The 16,685-nt window shown below is 31.5% G+C and overlaps 1 protein-coding gene across 2 annotated transcripts; it reads right to left on the bottom strand.

Annotated features, from left to right (window-relative positions):
* Window positions 1-559: 559 nt before the first annotated feature.
* On the bottom strand, window positions 560-15,397 carry LOC124354486. 2 transcript variants are annotated; one of them, XM_046804981.1, is made up of 4 exons: window positions 15,032-15,397; window positions 3,186-3,254; window positions 1,774-1,863; window positions 560-722 (listed from the first exon to the last, which is right to left on the bottom strand). In XM_046804981.1, exons 1-4 carry the CDS (start codon window positions 15,212-15,214, stop codon window positions 600-602), a joined length of 465 nt encoding a protein of 154 aa, XP_046660937.1. In that variant the 5' UTR covers window positions 15,215-15,397; the 3' UTR covers window positions 560-599. The 2 variants fall into 2 exon arrangements, with proteins under 2 accessions (XP_046660937.1, XP_046660938.1); XM_046804982.1 differs by lacking the exon at window positions 1,774-1,863 and having other exon boundaries at window positions 15,032-15,384.
* Window positions 15,398-16,685: the final 1,288 nt, after the last annotated feature.

Raw genomic sequence — 16,685 nt, forward strand, 5'->3', positions numbered from 1 at the left:
TGACATTTTTCCACTTTTTAAAGCAAACCAATATTTTTCTTTTTTGGGGGGATGGATGATATTAAATGTATTCAACCTGTTTATCACACTAATTCATCCTAGGCTCAGATTATTATTTGTTAGCGTGTGAAAATACCATGCCAAAACGGAATTCGAAATTGGGTTCCTGGACCCACTCTTTCCTATGCATTCAGTACCCATCCATATGTGTGCTGAGGCTCACACACAGTCCAACATTGCCATCTCTCAATGGACAATATGAAAGTTTGAGCATATCTCAACTGTGCAAATTATTCGGTTTTTACTGAAACTCTCTTTACATAACTGAAATTGTTTATCTATGTAGGAATGAACTGGAAATAGAGTTGTGAACTTTGTTCTGAATTTTCTCTGTCAAGACACTTACATTTTTGGAGAATTTTTATACGTTAGTTTTGAGTATCAAGAAGTCAAAATTAAAATGTTTAGTTCTTTTTAGTGACGAAATATCCAAAATTATTTTAGACAATCGACTTACTGATTAAAACATAATTTATATTTTAAAATGAAATGTATCAAATGAAACACCAATATTTGTTATGTTTATTTAGAAAATTACATCAACTAGTTGACAAAGTGTTATTTTCCATAATATTAAGGACAGTTTCGGTTGTAGATAAAGCTGCCAAAGCATCCAAACGAGCCTCTTCCGCTTCTCTCTCTGCTCTTTGTTTAAGAAATGCCTGTAAATAATTTCACAAAATTCTAAAGCTTGATGGAATCTTTTTAAAAAACTAAACTATTTTTGTTATTAAAATTCTTAAAATGCAAAAAAGTAAAAACAGCAAGGCACTCTTTCACCTAAAATGAACTCTTCTTCCTAGTGTTAATGTTTAATAAACACTGATGGGTTTTCTCAAGTTTTAAGAATTAAACAGTATTGTATATTCATTTCATAGAAAAGTGTTGTCTATATTCCACACCTTTGAACCATAACTGATGTAGTGTATACAAAACCACATAATACCTTATAATACTCATATATTGTTTATATAACATTTTTATGTGGTTATTTCTTTATAATATTTAGTTTTAAATCACTCCACAGCTTATTACTAACATTTTATTATTATATCAGTTTCTTGATACAACAAAATAAATTTGTCAATTTATACTTGATGGTTAATATAACAGGGTTCATGTTATGTTTTGGTTAAGCATTATATAAAAAGTGTCCCAAAAGTAGGTATACAGTTACATATATCTCTAGCCAATGTTTATCCTAGAAACAAAAGAAAGGACACTATCAGTTATTATGTGTAACTGTATACCTGCATTTGGGCCACTCCATGTGTTACAGAAAACAAGTGAAACAAATCATCACAAATTTAATTTCAGTTCGTTTTCTGGGTAGTATTTCTTCTCCAATGCAACTTAAAGTATTAAAATATCCTCCTGTTACAACATTCTTGTTTGGGAAGCAATAAGTTAAATGTAAGAATAAGTATATGTTTTATCCTGATAAAATATTTCTATAGTGCCCTTTGTTTTGTTTCTAGGATTAAATAGACACATCTTGCTAACATGTCATGATAGAAAACTATTGCATATTAAGATTGTTCAAATTTATAAAAGATTACAAATTTACATGTTATTTTTGAAATTAAATTTTGCTAATTCCAACTAATACCTATTTTGGTAAAATTACTGTTAGTAGACTAAATCTGAAATTATATTTAATTTGTTTGAATCTTTAAAAAAGTAACATTTCTATTTGATCTCAATGAACCCTACCTGAGTTAGATCTTTTTTAGTCAAATCCAAATTTGCTTCTTTAAGAACCTCCATAAAATGTTCATCTATGCCTGCGATGGCGTCATACACCTGCCCCAACAAACCAGATAATTATAAAAACAGCATTTTAAAATTACATTTACTTTAACTCTTTAACTGTACGGAAATAAAATATTTGTTAATTTATACAATTTTTGTTATTTTATAAAATGCACTCCCAATTAAGGAATAATAACTCACAATCTAGATTATGTGTTTTACTAATTTTTAAATTAAGTTTTAATTGGTAGCGTTAAATTCTTTAACATATTCTATGGTTTTCCTAAGTATCCAGATATGCAGAACTGGTATTTTCATCATTTTAAGGTTTTTGGTTGCAGGGATAAGTAACGTTGTCGAACATATCATAACACAATCATACAATATTATAGTGTATTTAGTTACTGTATTAAACAGCACTAAACGTTTTTCCAAATTAACATAATCCAAACATCATTCTTTTATTTAATGTAATAACAGCTAAATAGTACTTTTTTATTGTTAGTTTAGAGGTTTTGTTGAGGCAGGTAGCAAAAGAACAAGTACATAGTGTGCCTGAACTGAAAGCTTTCAGAATATGTTCTAGAGCTAAGAAAAGATTGATGAATATAAAAAAGAAAAGATATATAAATTTTGTATTACTCTGTTCTCAATGATACATCTGGTGGACATAAAAGAATATAACAGTTTGACTTGTTTCAGTACCAATTTTATGAGATTTACAACTAGTCAATTTTATGTTAGTTAAAACTAGAGATCAAGAAATATAATATTAATTGTTAATATGTACTAAACTGTATGTAGATAGAAAATATTACTTTAATTTAGCCATTGGCAGTAAAACACACGAATTCTTTAACGTAAGGCATTTTTTTATTTCCAGTTTGCTAGTACAGAATCTATTTATACACAATTTTTAAATATGAAGGGGGTCATATGGCTCATTATTTTAAACTGTCTCATGCGTAGTAAAACAAATATGAAATCTGTTTTACTATATCTGTATTTTTGTAGGAATTATTGTATGTTGCAGTAGTTAAAGTCAGTTGATTCGACACGTTAACACGTTAATTTAATCATGGTACCCAAAATTCCAACAACATTCGTTAATGGTGTAAACAGGTGAAAATAACTGGATGTTTATAATTATATAAGTGTGAGAATAAATAAAACTGGAGTTGTCAGTCTTTCATTAAACATGAGCTTTTATTGTTAATTAGCTTTGAAGTGAAATTAAACTCACTTGAAACTACTATAGTTTTTATGTACACCATTGTATAATATCAAATTAGCAAAATAGCAAATATTTTATTTTATGTTACAAATTTATAAATGTTCAAAATGTTGCTATTTAACAGTTGTTTAATTTTTACCTTCCGTCTTCGAATTACTTTTGCTCTCCGTTTGGTCATAGGTTTTGTTGGTCTTCGGGTCTTTGGCTCCTGAAACAAATTACTTTTAAATTTTAGTCCTTTTGACTTAAAATTTCATTTGTCAGTAAATAATTGTATTTATATTTCATAGAAATAGTACTATTGCAAACCCTTTCATAACAAAATTTCCAGTACATCTTCTTATTTTCTCCCATCACGGCCTCCAGAACCTAAAACCACTATAAACCGAAAACTTATATGTTTATGTAAGGGTCTATGCACTGTAACAATGACTTGTGAACATAACAGATGTAATAATTCTTAATAGATTCAGGCTAAAATTAGTACAAAGATAGTATTTGCATGAGGCTGGATGAGTTTTACAGCCAGTTTCATTAAATAAAAACTTTCAAAACGATTTTGCCACGTAAATCCACAATAACACATATTTATTACTTTTAAACAACATTTACTATTGCACAATTTTGGACAGCTCAGTTTCAAGATAATGGCCATTCTAGGTTTGGAAAAGGAATAGGCTACTTATATCTTGGTTATTACAGACTGATGAGCAAAACAGAAAAGTTTTGTAGGATTCTTATGTCATTAATAACAATTTTTGTTCTTACACATTTACGATACCTTGTAAAGTTTCAAAATAACAGCCATACAATATTTTAAGAAGTATAAAAATAAAACAGAGGAAAGTTGCTAATGATAATTGCTGTTATTTCTAACTAATTCAGACTAAACTGAATAAAGTGATAGTATTTACACATTATATTTCATAGAAATAGTCCTATTGCAAACCCTTTCATAAAAAATTTTCCAGTACATTTTCAATGGTTAGCCAATAAAATCTTTCAAGGTGGCAGCTGTTCAGATTTGTTCAAATTTGTATCTCAACATACACCCAAGGTGACATGTTTCTTAGTTAAGTTAAGTACTCTTGCACATTTTCAAAATTTCTTCTCAAGGTTCAAGATGGTGGCCATTCTAAGTTGGAAGAGTTTTCTAATATCAATTATTAGACATCATAGACCAAAACGTAAAAGTGTTTCTAATATAATAAGTGTTCTTAATGTTTCTAATAAAGAACTCTTTGGTCATTTACAGCAATGTTTGTGCGTACATGTTTTTTATATCTTAAGTTTTCACGATATTAGCTGAGCAAACGTTGAGGAGTACACAAGTTTGAGTATGTTTGTTAGCCAGTCTCAACTAATGAAAACTTTCTAGATGGTGGTCGTTTGCATTTGTTCAAAATGTTTATATTGGCAAATTTTAAAACGTAAACCCAAAAGAAATATTAAACAATTTTATATAACTTTTATGCCTGCACATATTTTTATATCTCTTACGGTTTTTTAAATAACGTAAATACATTTGTGGACATAGGTATATGACAACATTGAATCATTACAAGTAAATGTGTCTAATAATATAACTTCTAATTATAATCTATGCAACTATTGTACACATTTTAGAAATGTCTTAACGTGCTTATATTATATATCTTATAAGGTTTCAAGATAGTGGAGTTTCAGAATTTTTGGAAGTCTTATAAGTACATTAACATGCCAACCATAATTAGTTGTCATACCATCAGTGTTGTACAAATTAAACGCTGTAAATCTACCGTTTTCCATTTGTCCAGAAGGGATATTTTTATATAAATTTAATAAATATGGTGGTTTATACTATTTTATGTGATGAATCAAAAGATTTCATACAGTCATTTCAACTTAAGATTTCTTCATAAATATAAATATTAAAATCAAATACAGAAATTTTGTTGAATAATTTTTGTATATATTTAGTAATTTATTGTAACTGCCATTATTGTTTACAGTTAATTACTATGAGAATACTTTTGCTTAATACATTTACATTATTTCTACTTGCTTTGGAGGAAAATAGTAAGTTTAGTGTCATATGTACACAATGGGATAAAAAAGTTATATCCTTTAATTAAACAAAACACTTCAATAACATCTAGCAGCAATTCAAGAGAATATTTTAAGGACATATCTTATCTTATTTTCACATCTTCCTTTCCCATAAAATGTAAAGATTGTATGTGAAATTTGTAAATTAACCAACAGTTTAGACTTGTAAAATTTCTGTTCTATTGAACAAATTGCCACAATTTACATTATAGTATCCCCTTTATATAAATAATTTCAACCGAAGTTTCTGTTTCAATCCTCAAGCCCTACACAGTCGGAATGTGACAAATGTGGATAGTGACATAAGTGGACAAGTGACATTAGCGGACATACGGAACCTTCTAAGAAGAGTTGCGTACCTGCCACCCGACAAGAGTTTGAACCAGAGAGACATTTGCGGACATCTCAAGTATGGAGAAAGAGTGACGGAAGGGAGAATCCCTTCACTCGTGATATGTAAATAATCTGTTAAGCTAATACCATTTTGTAATAAATATATTTCATAAAACCCAGACTCATTTCTGTAATACATAATTACAAAATGTAATGGGTAGTATTTGATTTCCTTAAGGAATGTACAATGTTTGCAATCAGAATCTTTTACTTTCTAAAATAAATGTCCAAAACATATGGTTTCCACTCCATGGTTTGTTAAAAGTCAGTTCAGTTTAAATAATCCTTTTAAATCTTAAACACGGCACAAAAAACTTACCATACTGGTAAATTCTCTTTGTATTTTCTTATTGGTGATACAGTGATAGAATGGTATAAATGGAACACAGTTAAATCACTCCATTGAGCTCCATGGCTCTGCTGTGAGTACCTTTTGTCCATCAATCTTTTTTGGAATTATGAGTATATGTATGTGAAATTTTGTAACTTGTTCATCTAAATATGATACATTATTTACAAATGATATGCTTTAATTTTAAAATAACTACCTAAAAGAAATAATTTCTTTTTCGTATTCCATACAGCATGGTTGTAAAATTCAAAACATTATAAGAATTACCTGCCAACCTAGAGAATTTATTTGAATGTTTTCCTCTTCTATAGTAGTATTATAATGGAATAAGTAGAATTACATTTTTGAAACACCAATTTAGATATTGTAATCCAGGAAAATTTTCCAAATAACCGATTAAAGTTTTTTTGATAACAAACATTTTTATCTCCGACATTATAATTCAGTGCTTCGTTAAGGTATTTAATTCAGATAATTACTGTGTTTATTGAAATTTTTATAGTCTGAACAGTTTTCCTCGTTATAGAAATAGAATAATCTTGATATTTAGAATTTTAAAATAAAAGACAATATTAATCCGATTTTATCTCTTGTTTAAATAACATAGAATATTACATTTTAACGTATAATATTGTTTGTGAAACAAAAGATAATTAATATTTCAAGTATACTTATTTTGCTTGTGGTTGTTTCTGGACAGAAGATAAAAATTTACTTGAGGTAAAACCAATATATCTAAGAATATAAAAAAAGCAATTTAACAGAGTTTAAACTATTCCATATAGGTTTGTTGTAATAAGCCAAAACCACATTGTCTAACATCATGTACGGTACAGTTTTAGAGCAGAGTGGATTTTTCACATCTTACATAAGTGGAAAAATTATGTAAGATCCTGGACTAATAATAGTGTTGCCATTGTGGTGATATAGTGAGTAATTGAATGGTTCAGGTTAGATTATAAAATAATATTAAGACTTTATTATATCTGAGTTTTAAACTCGTCCACTGTATGTGGCATATATTTAATGACTTTTTAACTGTCCTCCCAAGAACAAGTTAAGAGTGAGTAATGGAATTAATGATGAAGATGTTGCATACATGTAAATTCCAAACATGCACATCAAGACACCTCAGATAAGGCAACCGAATCAACCAATTAAACTATATGAAAATCCTCCGTTTTGGATAATGCATTTTATTTTACACTGTACATTTTATTTATTTAGTGTACTAATCAGAACGAACATCTGTTCAATAAACTAACTAATATATTTCTCAAACAGCCTAATCACACTCTTGACTATTATGTAGATTAATACGATATATTCCACATACTGGTAATTTACACTTTTTTAATCACAGCTTTATTTTAATTCTGTCACAGATTTAATTAATTATATCTAAATAAAATGTAATTATGTTCTATTTAAACAACACTAGCAATGTACCATAATAAGAAAATACAAAGAAGAAGTTATCTTGAGAAAGAAATTATTTTGATTGCAAACATGGTAACTTTCTTAGGAGTGAGTTTTACAAAGCACTATTTATACATGATTGTATTGGCTTAGCAGATTGTGAAGGACATCCTCCTTCTGGGTGCCTCTCTTGTTACCTGAGATGTCCGTAAATGTCACTCTTGTCCAGACTCTTCTGAGGTCACTTATCTGCAAGAAGGCCCCATATGTCCACTATCCACTTTTGTCAGGGCACCACACAGAACCTGTTTGCATCCTGTAGTAAGCTGACACATCCATAGTCCTGGAATCCTCATCCATCCCAGGGTATTCTCCTGTGTTTACATCCACTCCTCTAAATCTATCAAAGTCATCCTCCTCTCCTGCAGCAATGCCTAGCACACTGGCTACTAACAAGCTGCACCAGAACATCACTCATAACTTTATCACATCCCTAGATCTGCTGGTCATACTCACACCATAAAACAGTCTAATACTGCAATTAAGATTGTACAAATTACAATAGATTACAATATTTTTATTTCTTGTCAGAGCCAATTGCACTTTCTTAATGTCTTCAAACAAAAAATTCAAAACTTTTACATGACAGACAAAAACCAAGCACCTGTAATGACTTGTTTTATTTCAAACATCTAACAGACAGAACAAGAAATCTGCCTTTTTAATTTCAAATCACATTTAACTCTTGTATTAATGTCTACAATTACGTCTTCAGCCAATTTTATTTCATAATTAATATTCAAATGACTTTTTGGTTTCCAGGCTATTTCAATTGAGTAATTTTTTATTCATAGCCTTACCCTGTAACCTTATTTGTTGTGGCTGTAATAAATTTGAAACACGTCCCCACAGATAGCAGTGATTTAAAGAAGAGTTGCTCATTTGAATAATATTTCAAAATGATCTTCTTTAATTTTTGGGCATATGGTCTTCTGCAGTGTATCTTGTACACTAAATAAAATGTTAGCACACAGCTAAAATTGTCTAAAAATTTCATCTGATGTAATAATAGTATGTTATAACAATCTCAACTTACTTCAGTTTAACCATTGCTATCCATAAAATAATTATGTGTATTTTGTCAAATTCAATTGTACTTGTTTGAGTAATTGATAGTTTTTGTTAGAATTTAAGCACTTGCCATGGATATTTTTGTTTTATGGATATTTCCCGATTATTTCTCTATACATCCACTTTTTTCCTACTTACTTATAATCCGCTTGCATATTCATGTCGCAATAAAATAGCCAATTTAATAATGACTAACCGTCATTTAATTTCCTGTGATATGTCTTGGCACATACTGTAACATTATAGCTGCCTTTTTGGTAAATAATCAGTGTAACAATGAGATAGGAAAGGTAGGGATTCCCCGTATTTTGCTCTCCAAATTGGATTAGTTTCCTGTGAAGCTACTTGAGTATCTGAGAATATTGTTAGATTTTTGGTACTTTCTACTAATTATTAATCTTTGTATTTAAGTGCTTAATTCATTGTATATGCCTCAGTGCACAGCAATACTATTGATTCTGATTGGTGCAGTCTCACACCAGTTTTTATATTGTTTTTGCATAGTGTTTACCAATCAAAACTCTCAATTAGGAGCATCTGTGTAAATGTGTAGTGTTCTTCATTTCCACACTTGTTTGCATGTTCTTTTACTTCAGAACATCTTTGCTAGAGTTATTTTTATTAATATTTGTTTTAATAAAACACAAAGCGATATCAGACGCATCATAATATATTTTTGTAAGAAGGGGGGTCTTATGAAGAACCTTCTGAGGGGCTTCTAAGTCTTTACTTGCTGCCACTGCATATATCATTGTAATTATTTCAACGTTTATATTGTCAATTAAATCTATTTTCTTAGCAAAATAAGTTTTTGAGAGCAAAGTACCTTGTTGTTATTAAAAAAAATATGATACTGTATACTTTTGAATGTTACAAAAACTTAAAATAGTAAAAGATGTCTTTTTATTAATATATAAAGAAATATAGAACTATAGAAGTGTAGTATAAAACAGTGTATTGTCAGAATTAACATTTAGGGTGATCATAACTTTAAATTTAGTTTATTTGAGGATTTGGGGAGGATTTATCTGATTCTTATATCAATAAACTGTTATAAAAGGGTCTATGGGTCAGCTGTAATGTTTAGAAATCCAAAAAAGGCCTGCTGTAAAAACTAATAATTGTAAAATTGATTTAGATACGGTACTTTATTTTTCGGATTAATAACAAACTAGTATTTTACTAAGCTAAAGGATTGTTGTGTATAAAGTATTTACCAGCACCTAGTTTCAACTTGAGAATTATTTCTTACTAATATGAACTTACTCTCAGAAAGATGGAAGGTGGTGAGCCCAGTCAGGGGTAGAAGTAGGAGACTTGGGAGATTGGGTTGTTACTGAACTTGGGTTCTCTCTGTTTGGGTTCCAGGTTAAACTGAAGGACCCGACTTTTGGTGCATTCGGTTTCTCCCTAAGAAGGAGTTTTCTGAGATCATAATTATTTTATGGACCAAATGCAATGTTAAAACTAGACTATGGGCAATGAAATGAATGTGTCTATCAATATTGAGAATGAAATTCTGACTAGTCATTAGTTTCAATCACACCGGGTACAAGCTCAGCGTTGTAATAAATTTTGTTCATGTTAAGTAGCTATACTTCATATCCCTAGGGAAGGCAATTGGCGGATCTCTAGGCAAACCTTTCACAGACAACAATACCAAGAACCTTGGCTGGCAGACCTTACAATACAATGAACGGGTTCTTTATCCATCTACGGCTCTAACACCAAATTAGGAGTATACAGCAATGCATATCATTCATACAAGGTAGGAATACCTACATCACGTGTCGCACAACAGGCTTCGCTAATGTTGCATAAAAATCTAAAGTATACTGCTATATGTTGAAAGTCTATGTAACATGTTGAAATGTCTTATGATTGTGCTCAGTTCGTTTACAAGTTTATATATTCTGTGATTTTCTCATTGCCACCATGGTTTCCCACAACAACAATAACAAATGTTAAAACTCAGCTAAATCCTATGTAGTGGAATACACCATCTTAAAACGCAATGTAGTAAATATATAGAAACGAAGCTTTATGAAAAATTTAAATTCTTATAAATTTGTTCTCCACGTATTGTGAAGCCAGACCAACAGAAATCACATTTTCCAGTCCCTCGAGTGATAGGCTTCTCTAACGCTCAGCCAAAAATTTCTTACTTCTTATTTTATTCATTTCTTTTTAAGATTTTATCTAAAATAGGTTTAAAAATAAAGTTCATATAAAAGTAAATAAAGAAAATTCCTTTGTGTTTTAATCACTTTAAAATCTCAAGGAGAATTAATACGATAAACAGAAATAAAACGTTAATGGTTATTACTTAAATATTTAGTTCTATTACTCAAAGGTCTGGCAAATTTTCTCTACCGTCTGTCTGTAGGGTATCTCAAGAACAAGTTCAACTATAAACTTGAAAGTTTGCATGAAACTTAATTTTCCATAAGCTTTATTAAGTTCAATAATTATGATATAAATCTCTCCATAGGATTTGGCTGAGCTTTATGATTGTTGTGGTGGTCTCAAGATAACCAAGGCAAATATATTACAGAACTGAAGAGAATACTGAATCGCATGGTAAGTACTCACTTTCTGGATTGCATCATCCATGACTGGGATCAACCACTTAGTCGAGGGAGAAGATCACTCACAATGGGGCTTGGCACATCAGATAGTAATCTTGAGAAGGTTTGAGTGGGGAATCAGTTTGTTCAGCTCTTATAAATCCCCTGGGAAGGATGGAGTCAGGTTGTCTGCTTACATTGGGAACTGGAGCTTTTTCTTCCCTGATTGTGCAGACTGTAGGGCATCTGTAATTTTCAGGTACATTCTTTTGTCCAGGATAGTTTTATACTACCAAATCAGGGGTGGTCTACTTGGAATTGGCCTAAATTTTTTAGATTGAACACTTTGCTTGGAAGGTGTCCCTTTTGGAGCATATTACATGTACACAGTTGACTACAGTCTTTATATACATAAGCAACTAACGCTCCAAGAAAATCATATGACTATGCTCTGCATCAATAAAATTGGTGTGCACTATCGAGAAAATGCTGGTACCACAAGAAGTGAGTTTGGGTGTTTTCCTGGATATCAAAGAGGTTTTTGCAAAGAAAATTTGTGACCAGAGAAGGGCGTTGCTCATGGATAGGATGATTACCACCACTATTCCGAGAGCAAAAGTCAGTGGAATGATAATTAGGCTCTTCTTCCATAGCGGTGTCTTCTCTCCTACCTTGTGGAACCTATGGCGTGTATGTGGATAAATGGCGTGATTGTATTAGTATTAATCGCCGCTGCCGTTGCCTTTTATGAGGATGGTGACAGTTAGGGGAGACTGTCCCTTTGTACTGAAAGTCTGTAATTGAATTTTAGCTTAAGTTAAGTATTTAGTCATTTTTCTTGACAGAGTCTAAACTGGGGACCACCACTGGACAAAATGTTTACAAGGGGCAAATGGTCACTAATGCAGTGTAGACTTATAATAATCAGAACTTCTCTGTATTGCCTCCATATCTTCATGATTAGAGCTACGCTAACATAATCTGGTGGCCAAAACTGGAGATCAAGATGGCAGTGGTGAGGCTGGTTGGTAAGTATCCAAAGGATGGTCTGCTTGGCCATCAACGGAGCCTTTCCAAGTGCTCTGGGCACTGCCTTGGATTGTTGTCTTAATCTTTCTACCCTGCACATTGTAATTCAGACTGTGGCCAGGAGCAGTGCTTATTGTCTTCAGCATTAGGAACTTTGGTCTGACTCTGTCTGCAGCAGTAGTCATTGTTCAGAGTTTAAAGTTTGAAAGTTCTTCATTCAGCAAATATTACACATTACATATTCTTATAAATGCTCCTTGCATTACAAGAATGTGTTGAAAATAGTCATTTTTAACAATTACAAAATAGAGATAAAGTTTAAAATTGTGTTATAAATATGATCTCATCCCAAATTCATACACTTTTCACTCCAGAAAGTTATATTTTAGTGACTCAATACTAATGAATTGCTAAAAACATATTATCTGTGAATACTAATTGTTTATAATTTATATTCACTATAAATATTTCCATAAAAACTCTGTATGGAATATAAATTATCAGTAATAACACTAAGTATAAGCATTTCCACCAATGCCATACTTTTGGAACTATGACAAAAATGTCTTTTGGAAATCAAGATATAAACTTCTTGTATACTCCTCTCTGTTAAAAGAATTGTAAAATTAACATGGTGATTCAAGGAAATCATGTCTTGCACATGATCACTAATCACATGCCTCAAAAATTATGTTTTGACAAACCTTTCAGGGTAGTGATACCTTCCAGGGAGGCTTGGTCTTAGGGAATGAAGACTTTTTCACCAGTGGAACTTGAATGCTTTACTGATGGCTCTGAGACAGAAAATTAAACAGGTTCTGGAATTGCATGGGTGCTTATGGATCCTCACCCTATAATCTTTCAGGAAATTTTCACTGCCTTCGTAGAATGTTCTCTTGAGAATCTTTGTCTGTGGTACAGGAACAAGATGTTAGTATTTTCACTAATACCCAGCAGCGTTGGACTCATTTGTGTTTAACTCTAAACTTGTCTGGTATATTTATAAAGTAATTTCTTTCTTCAGCAGAATCAACAATGTTACTGTTTGTTGGGTTCCTGATCATGAGGAAGTCAAGGGGAATGAAAGGGCTGAAGATTTGGCATACTTGGGTTTGGCGTAATACATGACAGGCTTCAACCATTCTATGAATTCCCTAGAGCTGATGTGAGGTGAATTCACTCTGAACACGTGAGAAGGTAAAGGTTGTAGCTAGTTTTAAGCATTATTGGATTGTTCTACAGTCACCTACCCACAGGGTAGCATCTGATCTTCTCTCCTTACGCAGATTTTTATTTTCTCAAGTTGTGGATCTGAGTACAGTGCAAGGACATCTCAGAAAACACCTTCACAAACTCTGTATTGTTAGGTACAGGTATCTGTAATGATCCATTCTGTACATTACGTAATGAGCAGGAGGAAACTGCTGACCACCAGCTTTATGATTGCCCTGCATTAACAAGGGGATGGATGCTATCTTTTCCCATTGAAGACCTGATCGGCAGCTGGCATTTTGTGGGACTGCTGAAATTATAAACTGATAAGCTTCACACTTATAGGGTGTGTAAAAGGCCCCTTGTGGCTTCAGGATTTTGCAGTAGGCCGTCCATAAGAAGAGATCACTGAAAGAGATTTTTCGAAAACAGATTGAGTTATGAATTTGAGATTTGCATGAAACTTCATATCTATATTGGTAAGATTTAGCTTGATGATGGTGCAGTGGAGCTTATTGCAGAACACATTCTAAGATATATCTACTGTGTATGATTGTACTATTATAGTACACTGAAGTATATTAATACCAAAAATAACGGACCTGCTGTACCAGTGTGAGTGAGAGTTCAAATAATCCAATCTGCCAACTACCTTCCCCAGACAGACAACACATTATCTTAAATTTCTTAAAATCTACCATTTGCAATTTGGTAGAGGTTTTTTACTAGGCATTGAAAACAACAATTGATTGAAATGAAGAAAGTGGAAGTACATACAGTCTCCTCTACCAGTTTCAACAGATTAATGGACTGATGGTGTGAATTAAAAGTTTTCTTCAACCAGTCATTAATTAGTTCTTCATACTGTTTCATACTACATCCTATACATAACTAATATTACTGTTCTACTCTCAATAATTTGGAAAAATGAATGATTGATCCTCTGATCTGACTAAATATTAAAGTCATGAAATCTCCTTAAACAATTAAAGAAATTGTAATTGTTGATTGCATTACATTTTAAAAAAGGAAGTATAGTTTGAACGCATCATAAGAACTATCTGCAAAGTACCCTATCTAGCTCACTGTAGGGCACTCTTTCTACAGTTAAAGGTGCTAACATTGCCAGCCATCTATATTCTTGAATCCACAATAATGGTAAGAAGGAAGCCTGAAATATTTATAAAAAATTACCAAGTACATCAATATTCTACAAGACAAAAGAAAAACGTTTATGTCAGTCAAGTAACATCCAGCCTAGCAAGAAGTGGCCCAAGATTCATGTTTGGGAAAATATATAACAGAATCCCAGCTAAAATTAAAGTAATTGAATATATTTCATAATTCAAGACAGCCTTGAAGGAATACTTAATCCAAAGACCCTATTACTCAGTAGAGGAATATTTTACTGAAGAATAGACACTACATGACATGACGACCATGGCGCAATTGCGCTACCAGTGGGAGATTATCAAGTATCAAGTGATTTTCATTACTGCATATTTAAATACTGCGATTTTATAAAGAATTAGATAGATAACTTAGGTGGTTCAGTGGTAGAATGCTCACAATATATGATACAAAGGAATTAACTAAAATGTCATAAAGATTCTGTCCAGGAAAAATGTCTGGCAAAAAAGAATAATCGTTCTAAATAAATCCTTGTGTTGTGTTGACTTGTTAATTGGTATATATAAATATAATTATAACAATTGAAATCTAAATTTGTATAAATACAATACATTTAATGACTTTTATGCTACCAAGAGCATATTTCTTGTACTGTACACATACCCTGAGCACTTTCCGCCAAAGTGTCTGCTCCAAACTCTCTTGTGGCATGTCTACATACTTATCGTAGTCAGGATATTCTCCGCTCTTGACATCTCGTGGCTTGAATTCACTTACCGACTTGTCACTAGCGTGGGCCCAGCTAGCCAGCAGACACACACATGCACTCACTCCAATCACCACCATCACTATGAGCCATCTGATAGCGGATCTTTCATTACTTTACATTTATTGCAACTGGTGATGTTCAGATCTCAAGTATTCCTCATACATTTTATAACTGGCTGAGTTACTCAGTAGCTGTGAAACAAAATGATCCCTACACCAGAACTAATAAATTATACTCAATATATTTCAAACAAAAGTTTTAAGTTGTCACTAATGCTCTAAAAACTCTTATCTGCTTGTTGTGTGTAAATTTTTATCAGACAGAATACAGAAGATTTAATAGCATTGATATAAGATCTGTAAGAGGTCTTTGTTTAGAGATAAATTCTGAATTACACTGTATTTACCTAAATGCAAAAGTTTAAAAATGTCAACAACAATTGTATTTTGTCATCTCAGAGAATAGTGAGTTCGAGTTTTTCCTGTAGATCATCACTACTAGATTTTCAAAGTTGGTTTATAGATATATTGTTCCAGTTCTTTAACTACTTTCAGTTGTACCTGAAGTATACAAAATGTTTTTGATAAGATAAGAGGGTTAATAAATTCTAAGGTAGTTCAATAATAATATATTTAATATGGTAGTCACGCATCCTATGTAACATTATGAGAAAAGTTAAATAATTACTGTGAATATCATTTTGCATTTTCTCTTCTTAAAATATTTAAAAGTTGATTGCCTGTCCAAGTAGCTACTTATTGATACACAATTATGATTATTGTCAATATGTATATCATATTTTTTTAAATATAGTTTAACAGTATGGTACGTAATTAATATTCAAAATTTCATAATAAGTGTGTATTAGTCTTTTTTTATATTTATATACTTTTAAAATCCTTTCTAAATGCTAAATTATCTTGATGCTCCCACAAAATAACTCTCATGGTTTCCTAAAGTGCATTGTATGAGCTACATTGATAAATATCCAAAATGTTAAAACCTTTTAATTTTATGTGAGTCTCTTGTTTATAAGTAATAGTAGGATAATAGAATAACCATATTTAGTTGATGTTATAGATTGTGATTTGTTGACATTTTATATCTGTCCGTACTCACTCCCTCCTTCCAATTTTCTTTTGACTCAATTTTGCCCATCTTGACAATACAATTTTTAAAAATTACTTTTAAGGGAATTTATTGGTGGTTTTTTGGAATGAAGATATGTCTATGTTTTATTGTTATATATATGCAATGCACATACCAAATTTCATCAAAATCTCACCTCTAGGTTCCATGTAATTGAGTACTTGACAAAATTTCACACTTATATTAATATGATTAGTTTTGCAGGGAGTTCAGTTTACATGTATAAATTCCAAATCTAATTCCAATTGCATTTAGGATTGTAGAAGAGCTATGAACACCATATTGTTCATTTTTGTTCATCTTGTTTCTTTGATACAATTATAATAATAAACTTTAAATAGTAAATCAAAGAGTGTTATTATACAGTCAAGGTATCTCAGGTCCCTAAATACTGCAGAC

The sequence above is a fragment of the Homalodisca vitripennis genome, chromosome 2 (assembly GCF_021130785.1).
Source record: "Homalodisca vitripennis isolate AUS2020 chromosome 2, UT_GWSS_2.1, whole genome shotgun sequence".
Classification (NCBI taxonomy): domain Eukaryota; kingdom Metazoa; phylum Arthropoda; class Insecta; order Hemiptera; family Cicadellidae; genus Homalodisca; species Homalodisca vitripennis.